Source organism: Oncorhynchus masou, chromosome 15 (genome assembly GCF_036934945.1).
Source record: "Oncorhynchus masou masou isolate Uvic2021 chromosome 15, UVic_Omas_1.1, whole genome shotgun sequence".
In the NCBI taxonomy this organism is placed as follows: Eukaryota; Metazoa; Chordata; class Actinopteri; order Salmoniformes; family Salmonidae; genus Oncorhynchus; species Oncorhynchus masou.
The window spans coordinates 29,046,416-29,072,476 of NC_088226.1; the positions used below are offsets into that span (position 1 = coordinate 29,046,416).

Consider the following 26,061-nt stretch of genomic DNA (forward strand, 5'->3'; position numbering starts at 1 on the left):
TGTGCCATCCTGGATGAGCTGCACTACCTGAGCCACTTGTGGGATGTAGACTCCGCCTTGTGAAAGCACCGCCAACATTCAAGTGACCAAAACAACAGCCAGGAAGCATAGGAACTGAGAAGTGGTCACCACCTGCAGAACCACTCCTTTATTGGGGGTGTCTTGCTAATTGCCTCAAATTTCCACCTGTCTATTCCATTTGCACAACAGCATGTGAAATTTGTCAGTGTTGCTTTCTAAGTGGACAGTTTCATTTCACAGAAGTCTGACTTGGAGTTACATTGTGTTGTTTAAGTGTTCCCTTTATTTTTTTGAGCAGTATATATAACAAACAAGCATTTGTGAATGATCATTACTGATGTGAACTATATGCCACCCATTTCAGCTTCAATTCATTCAGAAAACATCACACAATGGTTCATAAGCCCTACCCGCACAGGACTAGTATTACTATAGAACGTTGGATATGTAATTAGTATCCAGCTTGTCCGTTTTTCTAAACTGCCCCTAATTCTTTTTTTTCCCTTCCTCATGATGGAAGCCTGGAGGCCTTCCCACGTCTCGGGATAGCCTAATATTGACCTAATGGCTTTCAGTGTATAGAAAGTCAAGAACCATGATCAGTAACATATTTATCAATTCATTGGCACAATATTTTCCACTTCATCTTTTAAAAGAAGTATGGCACTAAGACAGTTGATGTGACAAAAGTTCATTCATCTGTAAGTTACATCCAAAGCATATTTTTAAGCAGCGATTGGTTCATATTCTTTCCCAAACTGGGTGCAGCACCTGTTACTCTAATATCCCTCAACACAGGGATGACAGGATAAGTTATCAGAGGACCTGGGAGCTAGCCAAAACCTTGGATGGGATAATTTAAGAAATGGCAGATTTGGATGGGAAAATCTATGGATGTGGTGATTTGTGCACATTACATTAACTGAGCTCACCCAGTAAAATTTATCCTGTCCGCATAGGGCTATAGATTATGGCAAAGCATTTCTTATATTAACAAAAAAAATCCAAACCAGATTTGAATCCACAGTAATAAGAAATACAGTTTAGAAAATTATTCAACTAGAACAAACATTCTCAGGAGTCGTCAGCAAATCCATACATTGAAAACAATAATGCAGCGGCGTCGACATGGTGTTGTAGGGCAGATTTGAACCCACCTCTTTTCCCCACTGTCATCCTTTCGCTTCAATAGTCAGGAAAGAGCTTAAAAATGTTACATTATGGTTGCAGCTGGGGCACCAAGAGATGTGTTCGAAGACATTTGCCCTACACCATACAATAAAACTTAACATGTTCTCCCTAAATTATTACCGCATAGTTCAGAGACAGCTGGTGGATGAGGTTAAGGTCTTTTGAAGTATTTCATCAGCCACAACAGTGAGTTGCACAGTGCTCTTGTCCATATTGCAGAACCCCTATGTAGATGTTAGTTACGCTGTGTAGGTTTCCCTCATGATAAATCCAGCAGTCGATCGACTCAATTCCCTCCCCGTCAGAATCTGCTTCGTGATGGGGAGGCTTCACATGTCTAAAAGAAAAAAAATACAAGTTAATACCAACTTTTATGTAGAGCTGAGTTTCAGAATATCACCCACCTGCTAGGTTAGATGTTTTAGCAAAACCAAATGTTTGTATACACCCCCAGGAATTAAATTTGTTGGGAAAATTCATAGAATTTTTGAATGACAGTAAGGCATGTGGAAATTGTAAAGCAATATAGAGTGGGAAAGCAGCCTTGTTTGGACAATTTAATAAAACTGCTAGCTGTCCTGTCCAGGACCAGAGTCTATGCAGACCGGTGCACCAAAGCCAATCAGCGCTATAGTAGGCCTATATGCAAATAATTAATTTGCCAGACAGACCTGCCATCATGCACTTTAAACAACTGTGTGACTACAGGCCATAGCAACAGTGTGCCTGCCTTTAGATAATTAGAAAGCATTTGCCAAAACCCACCCGAATGGATTTCTGCAAATATGTAAATACTACGGGAGTCCTCTTACATTTTGGGAACTTTACAGCCCTATTGATGAAACAACCATGAAAAGGTAGGCCCTCAGTTGCCTATGCACATCGACAAGATCAACAACTAATGCTAGCCAGAGTCCTAACGAAATAACAGATAAACCCTCAAACTTTTTCAGATGTTTGCCGCCAAAATGGTATTGATAAACGATGGGGGAAAAGTAGCCTGCTTGGCCAAACCCACGTTGACAACAATGGGCCTTTTATAATGCCCACTTACATATGTTAAAATGCTTTATGCATCCTATTAAAACAAGAGGGAAGTATGTGTCCAGCCTTTGCTGCTATGCAGAATACGCTGCGACCCTAATGAAAAAGTATTTAACGTCAAAAATGTATTTTTTTAAACACAGCATGGTGCACTCAATGTATTTGTAGTATACTCCATTTATAAATATGTTAATTTGACAATCATTAAAAAAGTTGATCCTCATTCTCTGTCCGGTTGTCGTATATAGATCGCAGCGTTGTATCCGTCTCATTGTGGTATGGGCAGCGCCATTCAAATTTTGGTGGTTGTAGCGTAATGCTTGTATCATTGCAAATAGGGCATTATTGGTCAAGGATTTCTTAAACTGAATCTGAACAGCTTTATATAAAGTTTAAAAAAAAATGTAATTTAATGGCACCAACCCCTGACTATGTTCTATGTGCTCTTTATCTTATGTTGCTATCATGAAGCACTTCCCACATGAAACAAAAGGACACGTGGGAACGGTTTAACGGTAAAATGGCTGAATTGAGAAGCGATTAAGTTTAGTGTTTTGTGTTTGTTCGTTTAGTTTTATTACCATGACAGGTATCACTGAAATAATGCTCCCATAACATGTATTGTGACAAAGAATATATGTAATGAAAATGTGAATACTTTGTGTCACAAATGAGCATTTAAGGTAACATATGACATAAGGGACATTTGAATACTACTGGTCACATAGGAGCATACGTATTATACATACTGTATATAAGTCAAATGTCACATGAAAACAATTATTGTATTTTTCAACATAAGTGATGTGTGGATATCATTTATTGCAGGTTTTGTTTTTCGGTTAACCATGAAGCTTTAAATACCCAAGCCAGACTGCAACATTTTAGTAGCCTAGCTTCTGGCATGTGTCTGTACACTCTCTCCACTGTGTGTTGTAAACGGGGCACATGAAAGCAGCGCAATTGAAGTTGGATTCACTGATGTGAGTGCATCAAGCTGTAATTTCATGAAGTAAATGACTAAATTGTTGACACATTTATACTTGCTTGTGAGTCCTATTTAGCCTGCGGGCCCATGTGTTTGACAGGTGCGCAAACCTATTAACCACATTACGACTGACTTGTGATCATTGCTAGCTTGGTTGTATTAACATTCCAAGCCTTAGTTACAGTCGCCCGTTTTCGTTCCAAATATTTAGTAATTGAAGATGAATCCCGAATGGGTGGAGGCAGCAAACAATGTACCTGGCCAGCAGTGATTTACAACCTGATAGCAATATATTTTGGACTACCAAGAAATGTATTGGTGAATATTATTCATGTATGTGTGTGTCTGTTTGTTGCTTCACAGGCCCTGCTGTTCCAAAAAGTATATACAGTGCCTTGCGAAAGTATTCGGCCCTCTTGAACTTTGTGACCTTTTGCCACATTTCAGGCTTCAAACAAAGATATAAAACTGTATTTTTTTGTGAAGAATCAACAACAAGTGGGACACAATCATGAAGTGGAACAACATTTATTGGATATTTCAAATTTTTTTAACAAATCAAAAACTGAAAAATTGGGCGTGCAAAATTATTCAGCCCCTTTACTTTCAGTGCAGCAAACTCTCTCCAGAAGTTCAGTGAGGATCTCTGAATGATCCAATGTTGACCTAAATGACTAATGATGATAAATACAATCCACCTGTGTGTAATCAAGTCTCCGTATAAATGCACCTGCACTGTGATAGTCTCAGAGGTCCGTTAAAAGCGCAGAGAGCATCATGAAGAACAAGGAACACACCAGGCAGGTCCGAGATACTGTTGTGAAGAAGTTTAAAGCCGGATTTGGATACAAAAAGATTTCCCAAGCTTGAAACATCCCAAGGAGCACTGTGCAAGCGATAATATTGAAATGGAAGGAGTATCAGACCACTGCAAATCTACCAAGACCTGGCCGTCCCTCTAAACTTTCAGCTCATACAAGGAGAAGACTGATCAGAGATGCAGCCAAGAAGCCCATGATCACTCTGGATGAACTGCAGAGATCTACAGCTGAGGTGGGAGACTCTGTCCATAGGACAACAATCAGTCGTATATTGCACAAATCTGGCCTTTATGGAAGAGTGGCAAGAAGAAAGCCATTTCTTTAAGCTCTCCATAAAAAGTGTTGTTTAAAGTTTGCCACAAGCCACCTGGGAGACACACCAAACATGTGGAAGAAGGTGCTCTGGTCAGATGAAACCAAAATTGAACTTTTTGGCAACAATGCAAAAAGTTATGTTTGGCGTAAAAGCAACACAGCCCATAACCCTGAAAACACCATCCCCACTGTCAAACATGGTGGTGGCAGCATCATGGTTTGGGCCTGCTTTTCTTCAGCCGGGACAGGGAAGATGGTTAAAATTGATGGGAAGATGGATGGAGCCAAATACAGGACCATTCTGGAAGAGAACCTGATGGAGTCTGCAAAAGACCTGAGACTGGGACGGAGATTTGTCTTCCAACAAGACAATGATCCAAAGCAAAATCTACAATGAAATGGTTCAAAAATAAACATATCCAGGTGTTAGAATGGCCAAGTCAAAGTCCAGACCTGAATCCAATCGAGAATCTGTGGAAAGAACTGAAAACTGCTGTTCACAAATGCTCTCCATCCAACCTCACTGAGCTCGAGCTGTTTTGCAAGGAGGAATGGGAAAAAATGTCAGTCTCTCGATGTGCAAAACTGATAGAGACATACCCCAAGCGACTTACAGCTGTAATCACAGCAAAAGGTGGCGCTACAAAGTATTAACTTAAGGGGGCTGAATAATTTTGCACGCCCAATTTTTCAGTTTTTGATTCGTTAAAAAAGTTTGAAATATCCAATAAATGTCGTTCCACTTCATGATTGTGTCCCACTTGTTGTTGATTCTTCACAAAAAAATACAGTTTTATATCTTTATGTTTGAAGCCTGAAATGCGGCAAAAGGTCGCAAAGTTCAAGGGGGCCGAATACTTTCGCAAGTCACTGTATGTATCAGTTTTTTTCAAATTTAATTTTACTGTGGAATAGAGTTTCATGTAGTACTGTGCGCCTCCCATAGTCTGTTCTGGACTTGGACTGTGAAAATACCTGGTGGCATATCTTGTGGAGTATGCATGGGTGTCCGAGCTGTGTGCCAGTAGTTCAAACAGCCCAGTGTATTCTACATGTCAACACCTCTCGCAAATAGTAGCGATGACGTCAATCTCTCCTCCACCTTCAGCCAGGAGAGATTGACATGCATATTTTTGTTAGCTCTTTGTTATACATCCAAGGGCCAGCTGTGCTGCCTTGTTCTGAGCCAATTGTAATTTTGCTAAGGCCCTCTGTGGCACCTGACCACATGACCGAACAGTAGTCCAGGTGCAACAAAACTAAGGCCTGTAGAACCTGCCTTGTTGATGGTGCTGTTAAGAATGCAGAGCAGCGCTTTATTATAGACAGACTTCTCCCCATCCTAGCTACTGTTGTATGAATATGCTTTGACCATGACAGTTTACAATTTAGGGTTACTCCAAGCAGTTTATTCTCCTCAACTTGCTCAATTACCACATTCATTACAAGATTTATTTGAGGTTTAGTGAATCATTTGTCCCAAATACAACGTTTTTAGTTTTTTGAAATATTTAGGACAAATGTTTTCCTTGCCACCCATTCTGAAACTAACTGCAGCTCTTTGTTAAGTGTTGCAGTCATTTAAGTCACCGTGGTAGCTGACGTGTATACGGTTGAGTCTTCCTCATACATAGACACACTGGCTTTACACATGCCGTTAGTAAAGTAAGGGGCCTAGCCAGCTGCCCTGGGTAATTCTTGATTCTACCTGGATTTTGTTGTTGAGGCTTCCATTAAAGAACACCCTCTGTGTTCTGTTACCTGTCTAACTCTTTATCCACAATATAGCAGGGTGTGTGTAAAGCCATAACATGTTTTTCCAGCAGATTATGATCAATAATGTCAAAAGCCACCTTAAAGTCTAACAACACAGCCCCCAATCTTTTTATCATAAATTTCTCTCAGCCAATGAGTAATTTGTGTAAGTGCTGTGCTTGTTGAATGTCATTCCTATAAGCATGCTGAAAGTCTGTTGTCAATTTGTTTACTGAAATACAATGCTATCTGGTCAAACAATTTTTTCCAAAAGTTTACAAAGGGATGGTAACGGGCTGAGTGGGTCAGCTGTTTGAGCCAGCAAATGGGGCTTTACTATCCTTTGGTAGGGGGATAACTGTTGCTTCCCTCCAGGCGCACACTCTAATAGGCTTAAATTGAAAATATAGCAAATAGGATTGGCAATAACGTCCGCTATTATCCGCAGTCATTTTCCATCCAAGTTTTCAGACCCCAGTGGCTTGTCATTGTTGATAGACAATAATAGATGGATGCATTGAACTGCACCAGGTCAATCTAGTCAAGACATGTAACATGTCAGGAACACAAAGGCACCAGCTCCACTCCACCCTTGGGAGTTTCCAGAGAAACCTTGGAGAAGATTGCACATAGATTACACAGGGCCATTCATGGGGAAAATATTCCTGATAATCATTGATGCACATTAAAAATGGATGGATGTGTATTCTGTTAGTTCTGCTTCATTCACGACTACTATATTTGGCCTACGACAGAGCTTTACTAACCCAGGGATACCGGAGATGGTAGTGAGCAACAATATTGTGCCTGTGACATTTGCTCCTTATCATCAGTCTTCAAATGTACTGGTGGAATGTGCAGTACAGACACTCAAAAAAAAAGTGCAGAAGGGAGCATAGCAACAAAAGTGTCACGTGTTCTGGTCAGCTACAGAATAACATCTCAATCCACAACATCTCAATCCACAACGCTTCACACTGGACCTAGTCTATCCAGACTTGAAAAGGAAAGTTGAACGCAAACAAAAGACAGAAAAATAACCATGACAAACATACCAAGGGCTGACATTTGGGAGAGTGGGACCTTGCCCTTATCTGAAATTTCAGTCATGGGACAAGGGATTCCTGGATTCATAGCCCGGCTAAGAAACGTCTGGTGGCTTTTCCACCGTTGAGAATGAATACTACCCCTAGTGTACGTTGTGCACAGAGGCACACAAAGCTTCTAAGCTGCTTTAAGGACTTTGAACTCCGAATAAGAAAAAAATGTATTGAATTGTTTTTAAAAAGACAACTAAAAGACTCAGTGAAAAACTCAAAAGTTAAATAGTTAGTTACCCAAGCATGTGGAAAAAAAATGTGAATATGTGAAATGTCATGTTTATTGTTTACTTATCTAAACAAGTCTGTCAGTGTAGAGTACATACACTACCATTCAAAAGTTGTGCTCACTTATAAATGTCCTTGTTTTTGAAAGAAAAGCACTTTTGTCCATTACAATAACAAATTAAATCAGAAATGCAGTGTAGACATTGCTAATGTTGTAAATTACTATTGTAGCTGGAAATGGCAGTTTTTGTTATGGAATATCTACATAGGCGTACTGAGGCCCATTATCAACAACCATCACTACTGTGTTCTAATAGCACATTGTGTTAGCTAATCCAAGTTCATAATTTTAAAAGGCTAATTGATCATTAGAAAACCCTTTTGCTATTATGTTAGCACAACTGAAAACGGTTGTCCTGATTGATGAATCAATAAAACTGGCCTTCTTTAGACTAGTTGAGTATCTGGAGCATCAGCATTTGTGGGTTCGATTAGAGGCTCAAAAGGGAAACAAATAACTTTCTTCCTAAACTTGTCAGTCTAGTCTTGTTCTGAGAAATGAATGCTATTCCATGCAAGAAATTGGCAAGAAACTGAAGATCTCGTACAACGCTGTGTACTACTCCCTTCACAGAACAGCGCAAACTGGCTCTTACCAGAATAGAAAGAGGAGTGGGAGGCCCTGGTGTACAACTGAGCAAGAGGACAAGTACATTAGTGTTTAGTTTGAGAAACAGATGCCTCACAAGTGCCCAACTTGCAGCTTCAATAAATTCTACCTGCAAAACACCAGTTTCAACAACAACAGGTGACTCCGGGATGCTGGCCTTTATTCCCTTAGCAATAAGCGCTTAGGCAATGTCTTATGTTCGATATCGCTAAAAAAGGGTTTATTTGTGAAGATGTAATATTGAAATCTTAACCTCTTGAAACTCTAGGGGCGCAATTTCATTTTTGGATGAAAAACGTTCCCGTTTTAAACAAGATATTTTGTCACAAAAAGATGCTCGACTATGCATATAATTGGTAGTTTGGAAAGAAAACACTGACGTTTCCAGAACTGCAAAGATATTTTCTGTGCGTGCCCTAGAACGTGAGCTTCAGGCAAAACCAAGATGAGACGGCATCCAGGAAATGAGCAGGATTTTTGAGGCTCTGTTTTCCATTGTCTCCTTATATGGCTGTGAATGCGAGAGGAGTAAGTCTGCCCTTTCTGTCGTTTCCCCAAGGTGTCTGCAGCATTGTGACGTATTTGTAGGCATATCATTGGAAGATTGACCATAAGAGACCACATTTACCAGGTGTCCGCCCGGTGTCCTGCGCCGAAATTGGTGCGTTAAAGTCAGCTGCAAGTATTTTTCCACAGAATTCAGAGAAGAATGCAGGCTTCCACGAACGATATATCAATGAAGAGATATGTGAAAAAACACCTTGAGGATTGATTCCAAACAACGTTTGCCATGTTTCGGTCGATATTATGGAGTTAATTCGGAAAAAGTTTGACGTTGTAGGTGACTGAATTTTCGGTTAGTTTCGGTAGCCAAATGTGATGTACAAAACGGAGCGATTTCTCCTACACACAGACGCTTTCAGGAAAAACTGCGCATTTGGTATGTAACTGAGAGTCTCCTCATTGAAAACATCTGAAGCTATTCAAAGGTAAATGATTTTATTTATTTGGTTATCTGGTTTTTGTGAAAATGTTGCGTGCTAAATGCTACTCAAAATGCTAAGCTAGCTTAGCATACTCTTACACAAATTAGTCAATTGCTATGGTTCAAAAGCATATTTTGAAAATCTGAGATGACAGTGTTGTTAAGAAAAGGCTAAGCTTGAGAGCAGGCGCATTATTTTCATTTTATTTGCGATTTTCAGAAATCGTTAACGTTGCGTTATGCTAATGAGCCTAAGGCTTTAGTCACGATCCCGGATCCGGGATGGGGAGTTTCAAGAGGGGAGGAATGTGGTATTAACGTCATTACACATACACATTACCAGGTTGTTTAGCACTTGAGTACCTTTTGGTATCATTATTAGAGTAATGGAATGCACCCCAATACACAAGTTGAGTGCAGCTGCGACTGCCGGCCTGTTACACCATGCTCCCGGTTAGTAATAAAGTAATCAGTTTATAATGAGCTACTACCTTAGTCCTCTCCCAAGGCATAAAGAGTTCCAAGGGTTATCACAACTGTTGAAAAAGCAGGGATTCCTGATTAATCAGGAAAAATCACATCCCTGATAAGTTATATTCTATTCAATGTGGGCCATACCTTTAGTATTGACATAGTCGTTGCCTTCGTCATCACTGTCATCGCTCTTTTCCACAACGACATTCATATTGCCCTCTGCGCCACCATTTTCTGTGAACACACAAACACAGGCTTGAGGTATATACAGTGCATTCAGAAGAATTCAGAACCCTTCCCTTGTTCCACATTGTTATGTTACAGCTAGAGGTCGGCCGATTAAATCGGAATGGCCGATTAATTAGGGCCGATTTCAAGTTTTCATAACAAATCGGAAATCTGTATTTTTGGACGCCGATTTTGCAGATTGAAAACATATATTTTTTTTTTACAACTTTATTTAACAAGGCAAGTCGGTTAAGAACACATTCTTATTTTCAATGACTGCCTAGGAACGGTGTGTTAACGGCCTTGTTCAGGTGCAGGAGGACAGATTTTTTTTACCTCATCAGCTCAGGGATTCAATCTTGCAACCTTACGGTTCACTAGTCCAACGCTCTAACCGCCTGCCTGTTACGCAAATGCAGTAAGAAGCCAAGGTAAATTGCTAGCTAGCATTAAACTTATCTTATAAAAAACAATCAATCATAATCACTAGTTATAACTACACATGGTTGATGATGTTAGTTTATCTAGCTTGTCCTGCGCTGCATATAATCGATGTGGTGCGCATTGCGAATAAGGACGGTCGTTGCTCCAACGTGTCCAAATCAATACACAGAAGTATATATTTTTACACCTGCATATTTAGCTAAAAGAAAGGTTAGCAGGCAATATTAACCAGGTGAAATTGTGTCACTTCCTTTGCGTTCATTGCACGCAGAGTCAGGGTATATGCAACAGTTTTGGCCGCCTGGCTTGTTGCGAACTAATTTGCCAGAATTGTACGTAATTATGACATAACATTGAAGGTTGTGCAATGTAACAGCAATATTTAGACTTAGGGATGCCATCCGTTAGATTAAATACGTAACGGTTCCGTATTTCACTGAAAGAATAAACGTTTTGTTTTCGAAATGATAGTTTCCAGATTCGACCATATTAAGGCTCGTATTTCTGTGTGTTTATTATATTATAATTAAGTCGATGATTTGACATTTGTAGGCAGCAGCAGGCTCGTAAGCTTCGATTCAAACAGCACTTTTGTGCGTTTTGCCAGTAGCTCGTCGCTGTGCTTCAAGCATTGCGCTGTTTATGACTTCAAGCCTATCAACTCCCGAGATTAGGCTGGTGTAACCGATGTGAAATGGCTAGCTAGTTAGCGGGGTGTGCGCTAATAGCATTTCAAACGTCACTCGCTCTGAGACTTGGGGTAGTTATTCCCCTTGGGCCGAAGGCTTTTGTACTGAGGCTTTTGTGGAGCGATGGAGCGATGCTTCGAGGGTGGCTGTTGTCGATGTGTTCCTGGTTCGAGCCCAGGGAGGAGTGAGGAGAGGGACGGAAGCTATACTGTTACACTGGCAATACTATAGTGCCTATAAGAACATCCAATAGTCAAAGGTTAATGAAATACAAATGGTACAGAGAGAAATAGTCCTATAATTCCTATAATAACTACAACCTAAAACTTCTTACCTGGGAATATTGAAGACTCATGTTAAAAGGAACCACCAGCTTTCATATGTTCTCATGTTCTGAGCAAAGAACTTAAACGTTAGCTTTCTTACATGGCACATATTGCACTTTTCCTTTCTTCTCCAACACTTTGTTTTTGCATTATTTTAACCAAATTGAACATGTTTCATTATTTATTTGAGGCTAAATTGCTTTTTTTGATGTATTATATTAAGTTAAAATACACGTTCATTCAGTATTGTTGTAATTGTCATTATTACAAACAATGAAGAAAAAATAATAATAATAATAATAATCTGCCAATTAATCGGTATCGGCTTTTTTGGTCCTCCAATAATTGGTATCGGCGTTGAAAAATCATAATCGGTCGACCTCTAGTTACAGCCTTATTCTAAAATGGATGAAATCAAATAGAAATTCCTCAATCTAAACAATACCCCATAATGACAAAGCGAAAAACAGGTTTGTAGAAATGTTAGCAATTTTTATATATAAAAAATAAAATACATTATTTACATAAGTATTCAAACCCTTTGCTATGAGACTCAAAATTGGAGGTCAGGTGCATCCTGTTTCCATCCTTGAGATGTTTCAACAACTTGACTGGAGTCCACTGTGGTAAATTCAATTGATTTGACATGATTTAGAATGCACACCTGTTTATATAAGGTCCCACAGTTGACAGTGCATGTCAGAGCAAAATCTAAGCTATGAGCTCGAAGAAAATGTCCATAGAGCTCCAAGACAGGAAAGTGTCGAGGCACAGATCTAGGGAAGGGTACAAAAGAAATTCTGCAGCATTGAAGGTCTCCAGGAACACCGTGACCTCCATCATTCTTAAAATGGAAGAAGTTTGGAACCACCACCACTCTTCCTAGAGCTGGCTGCCCAGCCAAACTGAGCAATCGGGGAAGAAGGGCCTTGGTCAGGGAGGTAACTAAGAACCCGATGGTCATTCTGACAGAGCTGCAGAGTTGCTCTGTGGAGATGGGAGTACCTTCCAGAAGGACAACCATCTCTACAGCACTCCACCAATCAGGCCTTTACGGTAGAGTGGCCAGGCGGAAGCCACTACTCAGTAAAAGGCACGACAGCCTGCTTGGAGTTTGGCAAAAGGCATCTAAAGGACTCTCAGACCATGATAAACAAGATTCTCTGGTCTGATGAAACCAAGATTAAACTCTTTGGCTTGAATGCCAAGCATCACATCTGGAGGATCCCTGGCAACATCCCTACGGTGAAGCATCATGCTATAGGGATGTTTTTCAGAGGCAGGGACAAGGAGACTGGTCTAGGGAAAAATTAATGGAACAAAGTACAGGGACCCTTGATGAAAACCTGCTCCAGAGCACTCAAGACCTCAGACTGGGGCGAAGATTCACCTTCCAAAAGGACAACAACCCTCAGCACACAGTCACAGGAGTGGCTTTGGCACAAGTCTTTGAATGTCCTTGATTGGCCCAACCATAGCCCGGACTTCAACCCGATCTAACATCTCTGGAGACTTTAAATAGCTGTGCAGCAACATTCCCCATCCAACCTGACAGAACTTGAGAGGATCTGCAGAGAACAATGGGAGAAAGTCCCCAAATACATGTGTGCCAAGCTTGTAGCGTCATACCCAAGAAGACTCAATGCTATAATAGCTGCCAAAGGTGCTTCAACAAAGTACTGAGTAAAGCCTCTCAATACTTAAAATGCAATATCAGTTTTTTTTGTTTTTTGTTTTAAATTTGCAAAAACATTCTAGCCTGTTTTTGCTTTGTCATTATGTGGTATTGTGTTTAGATTGAGGAAAAAACACAATTGAATCCATTTTAGAATAAGGCTGTATTGTAACAAAATGGGGGAAAAGTCATGGGGTCTGAATACATTCCAAAGGCGCTGTATTGTCATGCATTTCTCTTTATTGTTTATATTCTAATATCCATTTATTTAAGTGTTATTTGAATATCAATAAAAAAATTCAAAATATTTTAACCACAAGATGTCACAAAAGCCCTATTCGCAAGGGACTAGTAATTACTATAGAACGTCTGTTATGTAATTATTACCCCAGAATTTCAGTGTTTCCTGTTGACGATTCAGAGAGGATTAGTTAACGAACTGCCCCTGTAATATATTTTTTTTCCTCATTCAATCGATCCCTTTATGACAGAAGTCTGGAGGCTCTGCTAGGCGTGAAGATATCTCAAATGTCTAGGGATAGCCTAACAATGACCTAATGGCCTTCAGTTCGGAGAAAGTCAAAATAATCATGCATATCAATAAGAACCATGAACTGTAACCTATGCAGACATTTAATTACCAGACTTATTTGGCAATTTTTCAATTCATTGGCACAATATAGTCTACGTCATCTTTTAATAGTGAAGTTTGGCACTAGGAAAGTTGATAGGTGACAAAACGGATCATTCACCTGTGTTTTAGCCATTAACTTCTTCCCATGTTTATACCCAAACTAGGTGCAGCATCTGTTAACTAATATCCCCTCAAAACACAGGGATGACGATCTGGGATAGTAATAAAGTAAACCGTTTATAAAGAGCTACTCCCTCACTCCTTCCAAGGGATAACGAGTTACATGGGTTATTACAACTGTCAAAAAAGCAGGGATTCCTGATTACATCAGGAACATCCCTAAAAAGTTATATTCTATTCAATGTGCCAACGTGGGCCATACCTTTAGTATTGACATAGTCATTGCTGCCTTCATCACTGTCATCACTCTTTCCCACGTCGACATTGACCTCTGCATCATTGCTTCCTGTGAACACAAAACACACAGGATTGAGGTATACAGTCGTGGCCAAAAGTTGAGAATGACACAAATGTTAATTTCCACAAAGTTTGCTGCTTCGTCTTTAGATATTTTTGTCAGATGTTACTATGGAATACTGAAGTATAATTACAAGCATTTCATAAGTGTCAAAGGCTTTTATTGACAATTACATGAAGTTGATGCAAAGAGTCAATATTTGCAGTCCGCCCTGGCATGTTGTCAATTAACTTCTGGGCCACATCCTGACTGATGGCAGCCCAGTCCTGCATAATCAATGCCTGGAGTTTCTCAGAATTTGTGGGTTTTTGTTTGTCCACCCGCCTCTTGAGGATTGACCACAAGTTCTCAATGGGATTAAGGTCTGGGGAGTTTCCTGGCCATGGGCCCAAAATATCAATGTTTTGTTCCCCGAGCCACTTGGTTATCACTTTTGCCTTATGGCAAGGTGCTCCATCATGCTGTTATTGGATGGTTGGGAGAAGTTGCTCTCGGAGGATGTGTTGGTACCATTCTTTATTCATGGCTGTGTTCTTAGGCAAACTTGAGAGTGAGCCCACTCCCTTGGCTGAGAAGCAACCCCACACATGAATGTTCTCAGGATTCTTTACTGTTGTCATGACACAGGACTGATGGTAGCGCTCACCTTTTCTTCGGACAAGCTTTTTTCCAGATGCCCCAAACAATCAGAAAGGGGATTCAGAGAAAATTACTTTACCCCAGTTCTCAGCAGTCCAATCCTTGTACCTTTAGCTGAATATCAGTCTGTCCCTGATGTTTTTCCTGGAGAGAAGTGGCTTCTTTGCTGCCCTTCTTGACACCAGGCCATCCTCCAAAAGTCTTCGCCTCACTGTGCGTGCAGATGCACTCACACCTGCCTGCTGCCATTCCTGAGCAAGCTCTGTACTGGTGGTGCCCCATTCCCGCAGCTGAATCAACTTTAGGAGATGGTCCTGGCGCATGCTGGACTTTCTTGGGCGCCCTGAAGCCTTCTTCACAACAATTGAACTGCTCTCCTTGAAGTTCTTGATGATCCGATAAATGGTTGATTTAGGTGCAATCTTACTGGCAGCAATATCCTTGCCTGTGCCTTGCCCTTTTTGTGCAAAGCAATGATGACGGCACGTGCTTCCTTGCAGGTAACCATGTTTGACAGAGGAAGAACAATGATTCCAAGCACCACCCTCCTTTTGAGGCTTCCAGTCTGTAATTTGAACTCAATCAGCACGACAGAGTGATCTCCAGCCTTGTCCTTGTCAACACTCACACCTGTGTTAACAAGAGAATCACTGACATGATGTCAGCTGGTCCTTTTTGTGGCAGGGCTGAAATGCAGTGGAAAGGTTTTTGAGGGATTCAGTTCATTTGCATGGCAAATAGGGACTTTGCAATTAATTGCATTTCATCTGATAACTCTTCTGGAGTATATCAAATTGCCATCATACAAACTGAGGCAGCAGACTTTGTGAAAATGAATGTCATTTTCAAAACTTTTCCCCACGACTGTACGGTGAATTCAAGAAAGTATTCAGACCCCTTCACCTTTTCCACATTTTGTTACGTTACAGCCGTATTCTAAAATGGATGAAAGTCCCAACCTACACACAATAGCTCATAATGACAGAGCAAAAAGTGGTTTAGAACATTTTATTAAATAAACATTTATTAAAAACAAAAATCACATTTACACCCTTTGCCCATTATTTTGTTGAAGCTCCTTTGGCAGCGTAATCCTCTCAAGCTCTGTCAGGTTGGATAGGGAGCGTCGCTGTACTGCTATTTTCAGGTCTCCAGAGATGTTCGGGTTCAAGTCCGGGCTCTTGCTGGGCCACTCAAGGAGATTCAGAGACTTGTCCTGAAGCCACTCCTGCATTGTCTTGGCTGGGTGCATAGGGTCATTATCCTGTTGGAAGGTGAACCTTCACCCCAGTCTGAGGTCCTGAGTGTCTGTGGAGCAGGTTTTCATCAAAGATCTCTGTACTTTTCTCTGTTCATCTTTGCCTCGATCCTGACTAGTCTCCCAAATGCAGGTGTTTCAGCCTAGCTCATGCTTTCTGTGGTGGCAAGCCAACAGAAAATTGGAGCATTGTGCTGTGATTGACTTAGTGTTCTGTCACTCATGGGGACAGTACGTCATCGCCAAATTTAAGTCCTTAGTAAGTGTAGACACCCAAAATTTCAGCCCTTTGGATCCTGCCATAGAGTTACATTAGAAGTGCCCATCTAAGAAGACTCAAGGTTATTGGCCACAGATAAAATGACATCAAATCACATTGTATGTACAGTAGCTTTGATTGGACTGATCATGTCAACAACTTACTTTCAAAGTCTTAGCTAGCAGACATAATCATGTATCAAGTCGACAATCTACTGGCAAATCCTTTTTATATGTAGAGAAATTATAGATTAAACTCATCGGTGCTCATCGGCCATAAAGATTACACGACAAGTTGGAAATCGCAAATTCAACAATGAGTCATTTGGAAGGAATCAGTGACTAACTGGAAAGAAACCAGTAACTTAGCCTGCTATTCAATGGAGTGGGTGGGTGTGCCAAAATTTGCCCACAAAGGACCGCCGCACAACCTTCACAAGGCGAGTACAAAAATGTATTGTACGCTGCTGCATAAATGATGTATTATGCAAGGGAGATATGTATACTGTAGCTAAGAAAGTAATACTAAGTATATGTTGTGTAGTAAGCCGTTAGTAGCCCATGACTGTGACCCTAATAATTTGGTCTATTGTATTGTAAACACATCGTTCATAGTCGGTGTGTGCTTGTTTGCCAACTTTTTTTGTACAGTTTTGACAGTGCTACTGATAGTAGTGGTGGCACTTGGCTTGCACGTGCAAATTCAGCACACAAAATTCTATAATAGAATTGTGTTATTTGACATGTCAAAAGCTTATTTAGCGCATCATATAGTGCTATATGACGTGTATCTTTTTTGACACACAAAGACCCAAACGGCGTTTAATGTGCCTCACCCTAATCATTTGGTCTATTTTCACCTCCTAATTTCGCCTACTGTTCTAACTTGGTGGTGCATATAACCTGTTTTAGAGAAATGTAATCATTGAATATTGTAAGAGCTTTCACTGTCTGTTCATATGCCCCTTTATTTATCCTACGGTTCTGACTTGTTGTACAGGGAGTACACTAAGAACGGCCCATGTTCTGAATTCTGTCACTGTACATTTAAAAAAATGCTGAACAAATAGTTATCGACTACATCCATCATCGCTCGCTCATTAATGTCTTAATCGAAATTACGGATTGCCTCTTATTCGCTCATCGTTCCCTAATGCCATGTTTGTATATCTCAATTGTTAGTAGAAACCACATTTGTTTAAGCAAGTCGCCATATCAGCTATGTTTTTTTTAAAGGCAGTTAAAGAGGCTGAATGAACTGTTTTGCTGCAAGACAACGCTCCGCTGATAGCCAGGTGTAGCGCCAAGAATTCACTCGATTCACTCAAAAGAAAGCTCTGCTGTTGGCTCTAACATGCTTCTAAAAAATGTAATGTTGAGTTTGCTAAAATCGCCACCGGACCTAAAGACCTAATGGCCTTCAATTCGGAGAAAGTCTAAATAACAATGCAGACCCCTTTCTGTGTTTACAAACATGAGGGTGCTGCGCACAAGTTGGTGGCAGAACAAGGGAAATCTTATTTTATTTAACTAGGCAAGTCAGTTAAGAACAAATTCTTATTTACAAAGACAGCCTAACCAGGACAATGCTGGGCCAATTGTGCGCTGCCCTTATGGAACTCCCAATCTTGGCTGGTTGTGATACAGCCTGGAATCGAACCAGGTTTTGTAGTGGCGCCTTTGGCACTAAGATGAAGTGCTTTAGACTGCTGCGCCACTTGGGAGCCCCAGCAAAGAATCTATATTTACATGTTGCTTATGAGTGCAATTCACAATACTTTTGGATTATAATTGGATTTTAAGGCTCTTATGATTGTCCTGTTTAATATAATGTTTGTGTCCTCATCGCAAATCAACTGCATTCAACTGAAAAACAGCTTTTATCTCAAGGCCATCAGACTGTTAAACAGCCATCACTTGCACAGAAAGAATGCTGCCTACATAGACTTGAAATCATTGGCCACATTAATAAATGGAACACTAGTCACTTTAAAAATGTTTACATATCTCATATGTATAATACTGTATTCTATACTATCTATTGCATCTAAGCCTATGTCGCTTTGTCATTGCTCACCCATTATTTATATATTCTTATTCCATTCCTTTACTTAGATTGTGTATTAGATATATGTTGTGGAATTGTTAGATATTACTTGTTAGATATTACTGCACTGTCGGAACTAAAAGCACAAGCATTTCACTACACTCGCATTAACATCTGCTAACTATGTGTATGTGAACAAAATTTAATTTGGATGACAATCCAGGTTAGTAATAAAGACATACATTTTAAAGAGCAACTCCCCTTCCTCCTTCCAAGGCATAAAGAGTTCCATAGGTTATTCAGCTTTTTTGACAGTTGTAGATTCCTGATTAATCAGGAACACCCCTAAAAAGTTATATTCTATTCAACGTGGGCCATACCTTTAGTATTGACATAGTCGTTGCTGCCATCATCACTGTCATCACTCTTTTCCACGTCGACGTTCATATTGATTTTCATATTGCCAACCGCGCCACTGTTTTCTGTGAACACACACACACACACACACACACACAGGATTGAGGTATATACTGTATATACACTCCAGTCTAAAACCATTGTGATGTCTATACTGATAAACCTACAGGCCGGATTTCTACTGCAGCACTCACCCTGCTCTTCGTCCTCCTCTGCTTCCACATTGACATATATGAACACGATGTGAATACTCCAGACAGCATTTGATCAAATAATATTTTAATGGCCCATCGAGACACGTTTTCTAAACCTCCGTATAACGTTCTGCACATGTGCTTCACAAAAACATGAATAAGGAAATAAATCTGCTGCTGGCAACATACGTATGCAAATTAGCGCACTATTCAAGCTGTATCGCTGAAGCTTTACAGACTGTGCACTAGAGATGTTAAGGTCATTTGAAGCTTTTACCTTGAACGCAGTCTTTGCCAAAGCGGGGGCATAGCCTTCACATTTCAATCACGCTATAAAGCGGAACTTCTGTGATAAGGTTTGAATACAGCCCTTAAAAATCAACAAAAAAACTAGTCTCCTAAATCTACATATTGTCATGCATTGCACTTGTGATTTCAACTTAAAATGTCTTATTGTGTAATATCCATGTAATCAAGTGTGTCTTTAAAGCCCTATTCAAATGGCGCCGGAGAAGAAGGCTGACGTTTTATCTGCCTGCCTGCCTGCCTGACGTTTTATCTGCCTGCCTGCCTGACGTTTTATCTGCCTGCCTGCCTGCCTGACGTTTTATCTGCCTGCCTGCCTGCCTGCCTGCCTGACGTTTTATCTGCCTGCCTGCCTGCCTGACGTTTTATCTGCCTGCCTGCCTGCCTGCCGTTTTATCTGCCTGCCTGCCTGCCTGCCTGCCTGACGTTTTATCTGCCTGCCTGCCTGACGTTTTATCTGCCTGCCTGCCTGCCTGCCTGACGTTTTATCTGCCTGCCTGACGTTTTGCCTGCCTGCCTGCCTGACGTTTTATCTGCCTGCCTGCCTGCCTGCCTGCCTGCCTGCCTGCCGTTTTATCTGCCTGCCTGACGTTTTATCTGCCTGCCTGCCTGACGTTTTATCTGCCTGCCTGCCTGCCTGACGTTTTATCTGCCTGCCTGCCTGCCTGACGTTTCATCTGCCTGCCTGCCTGACGTTTTATCTGCCTGCCTGCCTGCCTGCCTGACGTTTTATCTGCCTGCCTGCCTGCCTGACGTTTTATCTGCCTGCCTGCCTGCCTGACGTTTTATCTGCCTGCCTGCCTGCCTGACGTTTTATCTGCCTGCCTGCCTGACGTTTTATCTGCCTGCCTGCCTGACGTTTTATCTGCCTGCCTGCCTGACGTTTTATCTGCCTGCCTGCCTGACGTTTTGCCTGCCTGCCTGCCTGACGTTTTGCCTGCCTGCCTGCCTGACGTTTTTTTGCCTGCCTGCCTGACGTTTTTTTGCCTGCCTGACGTTTTTTTGCCTGACGTTTTTTTGCCTGCCTGCCTGACGTTTTTTTGCCTGACGTTTTTTTGCCTGCCTGCCTGCTGTTTTTTTGCCTGACGTTTTTTTGCCTGACGTTTTTTTGCCTGCCTGCCTGCCTGCCGTTTTTTTGCCTGACGTTTTTTTGCCTGCCTGACGTTTTTTTGCCTGACGTTTTTTTGCCTGCCTGCCTGCCTGCCGTTTTTTTGCCTGACTGCCGTTTTTTTGCCTGACGTTTTTTTGCCTGCCTGCCGTTTTTTTGCCTGACGTTTTTTTGCCTGCCTGCCGTTTTTTTGCCTGACGTTTTTTTGCCTGCCTGCCGTTTTTTTGCCTGCCTGCCTGCCTGCCTGCCTGACGTTTTTTTGCCTGCCTGACGTTTTTTTGCCTGCCTGACGTTTTTTTGCCTGCCTGCCTGCCGTTTTTTTGCCTGCCTGCCTGCCTGCCTGCCTGCCTGCCTGCCTGCCTGCCTCTTTTTCCTTTAACAAGTCTGACGAGCCTGACGTGAATGATATACTGCTTTCTTGTGAACGGGCCCAGGTCCCAGTGATTTGCGTGAAGAGGATGCAGAGGAAAAAGGGGCCAGAGGGCGAGCTGCCTTCTGAGAATTCGTAGGCAATCGAATAATCCCCCACTTCCTTCCATTCTGCTAGCAAACGTGCAGTCTGGAGAATGAAATCGATGACCTACGTGGAAGATTAAACTACCAACGGGACATTCAAAACTGTAATATCTTAAGCTTCACGGAGTCGTGGCTGAACGACAACACTCAACATACAGCTGGCTGGTTATACACTGTACCAGCAGGATAGGACAGCGGCGTCTGGTAAGACAAGGTGCGGCAGACTATGTATTTCTGTAAATAACAGCTGGGGCACGATATCTAAGGAAGTCTCGACATATTGCTTGCCTGAGGTAGAGTATCTCATGATAATCTGTAGGCCACACTATCTACCTAGAGTTTTCATATGTATTTTTTGTAGCCGTTTACATGCCACCACAGACTGAAGCTGGCACTAAGACAGCATTGAATGAGCAGTATTCCACCATAAGCAAACAAGAAAACGCACACGTAGACAAGGTGCTCCTAGTAGCCAGGGACTTTAATGCAGTGAAACTTAAATCTGTTTTACCTAAGTTCAAATAAGCATGTTAAATGTGCAACCAGAAGGGGAAAATAAATAAATATAAACTCTAGACCTCCTTTATTCCACACACAGAGATGCATACAACGCTCTCCATCGCACGCCATTTGGCAAATCTGATCTTTATTCTATCTTCCTGATTCCTGCTTACAAGCAAAAATTAAAAGTAGGAAGCACCAATGACTAGATCAATAAAAAAAAGTGGTCAGATGAAGCAGATGCTAAGCTACAGGACTGTTTTGCTAACAGAGTGGAATATGTTCCCGGGATTCATCTGATGGCATTGAGGAGTACACCACATCAGTCATTGGCTTCATCAATAAGTGTATCGATGACGTTTCCACAGTGACCGTACGTACATACCCCAACTAGAAACCATGGATTACAGGTAACAGCCGCACTGAGCTAAAGGGTAGAGCTGCCACTTTCAAGGAGCAGGACTCTAACCCGGAAGCTTATAAGAAATCCTCTGACGAACCATCAAACAGGCAAAGCTTCAATTCAGGACTATATTCGACTCATACTACACCGGCTCTGATGCTCGGAGGTGGCAGGGCTTGCAAACTATTACAGACTGCAAAAGGGAGGCATAGCTGGTAAGCTGCCTAGTGACACAAGCCTACCAGACGAGCTAAATTATTTCTATGCTAGCGTCAAGGAAAATAACATTGAAACATGCATGAGAGCACCAGCTGTTCCAGAACACTGATCACGCTCTCCACAGCTGACGTGAGTAAGACCTTTAAATAGGTCAACATTCACAAGACCACAGGGCCAGACGAATGACCAGGACATGTACTGCGAGCATGCGCTGACCAACTGGCAAGTGTCTTCACTGACATTTTCAACCTCTGCCTGTCCGAGTCTGTAATACCAACATGTTTTAAGCAGACCACCATAGTGCCTGTGCCCAAGAACACTAAGATAATCTTCCTAAATGACTACAGCACTGCAGCACTGTCTGTAGCTATGAAGTGCTTTGAACGGCTGGTCATGGCTCACATCAGCACCATTATCCCACTCCAATTGGCATACCATCCCAACAGATCCACAGATGATGCAATCTCTATTGCATGCAACACTGCCCTTTCCCACCTGGACAAAAGGAACACCTATGTGAGAAAGCTATTCATTGACTATAGCTCAGCATTCTACACCATAGTGCTCTCAAAGCTCATCATTAAGCTAAGGACCCTGGGACTCAACACCTCCCTCTGCAACAAGCTCCTGTACTTCCTGACGGGCCACACCCAGGTGGTAAGGGTAGTTAACAACACATCCGCCACACTGATCCTCAACACAGGAGCCCCTCAGGGGTGCGTGCGCAGTTCCCTCCTGTACTCCCTGTTCACTAATGACTGCATGGCCAGGCACGACTCCAACACCATCATTAAGTTTGCCATGACAACAGCCTGATCACCGACATAGACGAGACAGACAATATGGAGAAGGTCAGAGACCTGACCGTGTGGTGCCAGGACAACAACCTCTCCCTCAACATGATTGTGGACTACAGGAAAAAGAGGACCGGGCACGCCCCCATCGAAGGGGCTGCAGTGGAGCAGGTTGAAAGCTTCAAGTTCCTTGGTGTCCACATCATCAACAAACTAACATGGTCCAAGCACACCAAGACCGTTGTGAAGAGGGCATAACAAAACCTAATCCCCCTCAGGAAACTGAAAAGATTTGGCATGGTTCTTCAGAGCCTCTACAGCTGCACCATCGAGAGCATTGCTGCTTGGTATGGCTGCTCGGCCTCCACCCGCAAGGCACTACAGAGGGTAGTGCGAACGGCCCAGTACATCAGAGGCCAAGCTCCCTTCCATCTAGGACCTCTATACCAGGCGGTGTCAGAGGAAGGCCCTAAAAATTGTCAGACTCCAGCCACCCTAGTCATAGACTGTTCTCTCTGCTACCGCACGGCAAGCGGTACTGGAGCGCCAAGTCTAGGTCCAAGAGGCTTATAAACAGCTTCTACCCACAAGCCTTCTGAATTTCTAATCAAATGGCTACACAGACTATTTTCATTGTCCCCCCTCTTTTACAACACTGCTACTCTCTTGTTATAATCTATGCATAGGCACTTTAATACATTTAATACATGTACATATTACCTCGACTAACCGGTGCCCCTGCACATGGACTCTGTACCCCCTGTATAGTCTCGCTATTGTTTTTTTACTGCTACTCTGTTATTTTTTTAAACTGCATTGTTGGTTAGGGGCTAGTAAGCAAGTATTTCACTGTAAGGTGTTGTATTCGGCGTATGTGACTAATAAAATTAGATTTGATTTATTTGCACAGGCCTAGTATTACTATACAGTGTCAGTTATGTACAGTGGTGGAAAAAGTACCCAATTGTTAAAAGTAAATATACCTTCATAGAAAATTACTCAAGTAAAAGTCACCCAGTAAAATACTACATGAGTAAGTCTAAAAGTATTTGATTTTAAACATGCTTAAGTACAAAAGTAAAAAGTATAAATGATTCCACATTCCTCATAATAAGCAAACCAGACAGCACCATTTTTGTTTTATTTTAGTTTTTGGATAGCCAGGATCACATTCCAACACTAAGACAATTTACAAATGAAGCAATGTGTGTTTAATGAGTCCGCCAGATCAGAGGCAGTAGGGATGACCAGGGATGTTCTCTTGATAAGTGTGTGAATCTTCCTGTCACGCTAAGCATTCAAAATTCACTACTTCCGGCGCCAACAGAGATGGCCGCCTCGCTTCGCGTTCCTAGGAAACTATGCAGTTTTTTGTTTTTTTACGTGTTATTTCTTACATTAGTACCCCAGGTCATCTTAGGTTTCATTACATACAGTCGAGAAGAACTACTGTATATAAGATCAGCATCAACTCACCATCAGTACGACCAAGAGTATGTTTTTCGCGACGCGGATCCTGTGTTCTGCCTTACAAACAGGACAACGGAATGGATCGCATGCAGCGACCCAACAAAACGACTCCGAAAAAGAGGGAAACGAGGCGGTCTTCTAGTCAGACTACTGAGACGGTCACATCGTGCCCCACTTCCTAGCATTCTTCTTGCCAATGTCCAGTCTCTTGACAACAAGGTTGATGAAATCCGAGCAAGGGTAGCATTCCAGAGGGACATCAGAGACTGTAACGTTCTGTGCTTCACGGAAACATGGCTCACTGGAGAGACGCTATCCGAAGCGGTGCAGCCAACGGGTTTCTCCACGCATCGCGCCGACAGAAACAAACACCTTTCTGGTAAGAAGAGGGGTGGGGGTGTATGCCTTATGGCTAACGAGGCATGGTGCGATGAAAGAAACATACAGGAACTCAAATCCTTCTGTTCACCTGATTTAGAATTCCTCACAATCAAATGTAGACCGCATTATCTACCAAGAGAATTCTCTTCGATTATAATCACAGCCGTATATATCCCCCCCCCAAGCAGACACATCGATGGCTCTGAACGAACTGTATTTAACTCTTTGCAAACTGGAAACCATTTATCCGGAGGCTGCATTCATTGTTGCTGGGGATTTTAACAAGGCTAATCTGAAAACAGGACTCCCTAAATTTTATCAGCATATCGATTGCGCAACCAGGGGAGGAAAAACCTTAGATCACTGTTACTCTAACTTCCGCAACGCATATAAGGCCTTGCCCCGCCCCCCTTTCGGAAAAGCTGACCACGACTCCATTTTGCTGATACCTGCCTACAGACAAAAGCTAAAAAAAGAAGCTCCCACGCTGAGGTCTGTCCAACGCTGGTCCGAACAAGCTGACTCCACACTCCAAGACTGCTTCCATCACGTGGACTGGGACATGTTTCGTATTGCGCCAGATAACAACATTGACGAATACGCTGATTCGGTGTGCGAGTTCATTAGAACGTGCGTTGAAGATGTCGTTCCCATAGCAACGATTAAAACATTCCCTAACCAGAAACCGTGGATTGATGGCAGCATTCGCGTGAAACTGAAAGCGCGAACCACTGCTTTCAATCAGGGCAAGGTGTCTGGTAACATGACTGAATACAAACAGTGCAGCTATTCCCTCCGTAAGGCTATCAAACAAGCTAAGCGTCAGTACAGAGACAAAGTAGAATCTCAATTCAACGGCTCTGACACAAGACGCATGTGGCAGGGTCTACAGTCAATCACGGACTACAGGAAGAAATCCAGCCCAGTCACGGACCAGGATGTCTTGCTCCCAGGCAGACTAAATAACTTTTTTGCCCGCTTTGAGGACAATACAGTGCCACTGACACGGCCTGCAACGGAAACATGCGGTCTCTCCTTCACTGCAGCCGAGGTGAGTAAAACATTTAAACGTGTTAACCCTCGCAAGGCTGCAGGCCCAGACGGCATCCCCAGCCGCGCCCTCAGAGCATGCGCGGACCAGCTGGCTGGTGTGTTTACGGACATATTCAATCAATCCCTATACCAGTCTGCTGTTCCCACATGCTGCAAGAGGGCCACCATTGTTCCTGTTCCCAAGAAAGCTAAGGTAACTGAGCTAAACGACTACCGCCCCATAGCACTCACTTCCGTCATCATGAAGTGCTTTGAGAGACTAGTCAAGGACCATATCACCTCCACCCTACCTGACACCCTAGACCCACTCCAATTTGCTTACCGCTCAAATAGGTCCACAGACGATGCAATCTCAACCACACTGCACACTGCCCTAACCCATCTGGACAAGAGGAATACCTATGTGAGAATGCTGTTCATCGACTACAGCT

General features: G+C 42.2%; 1 protein-coding gene across 3 annotated transcripts in view; it reads right to left on the reverse strand.

Annotated features, from left to right (window-relative positions):
- Nucleotides 1-290: 290 nt before the first annotated feature.
- LOC135556119 (uncharacterized) overlaps nucleotides 291-26,061 on the reverse strand; it is a 33,427-nt gene continuing 7,656 nt past the window's right edge. For 2 of the 3 annotated variants that reach the window (XM_064989047.1, XM_064989045.1), the window contains exons 10-13: nucleotides 18,649-18,750; nucleotides 13,971-14,054; nucleotides 9,737-9,826; nucleotides 291-1,549 (exon numbers count right to left, since the gene is read on the reverse strand). In XM_064989047.1, coding sequence (XP_064845119.1) covers nucleotides 1,542-1,549; nucleotides 9,737-9,826; nucleotides 13,971-14,054; nucleotides 18,649-18,750 — 284 coding nt within the window. In that variant the 3' untranslated portion in view covers nucleotides 291-1,541. The remainder of the gene's footprint in view (nucleotides 1,550-9,736; nucleotides 9,827-13,970; nucleotides 14,055-18,648; nucleotides 18,751-26,061) is intronic. The other variant, XM_064989048.1, reaches the window with a different exon arrangement.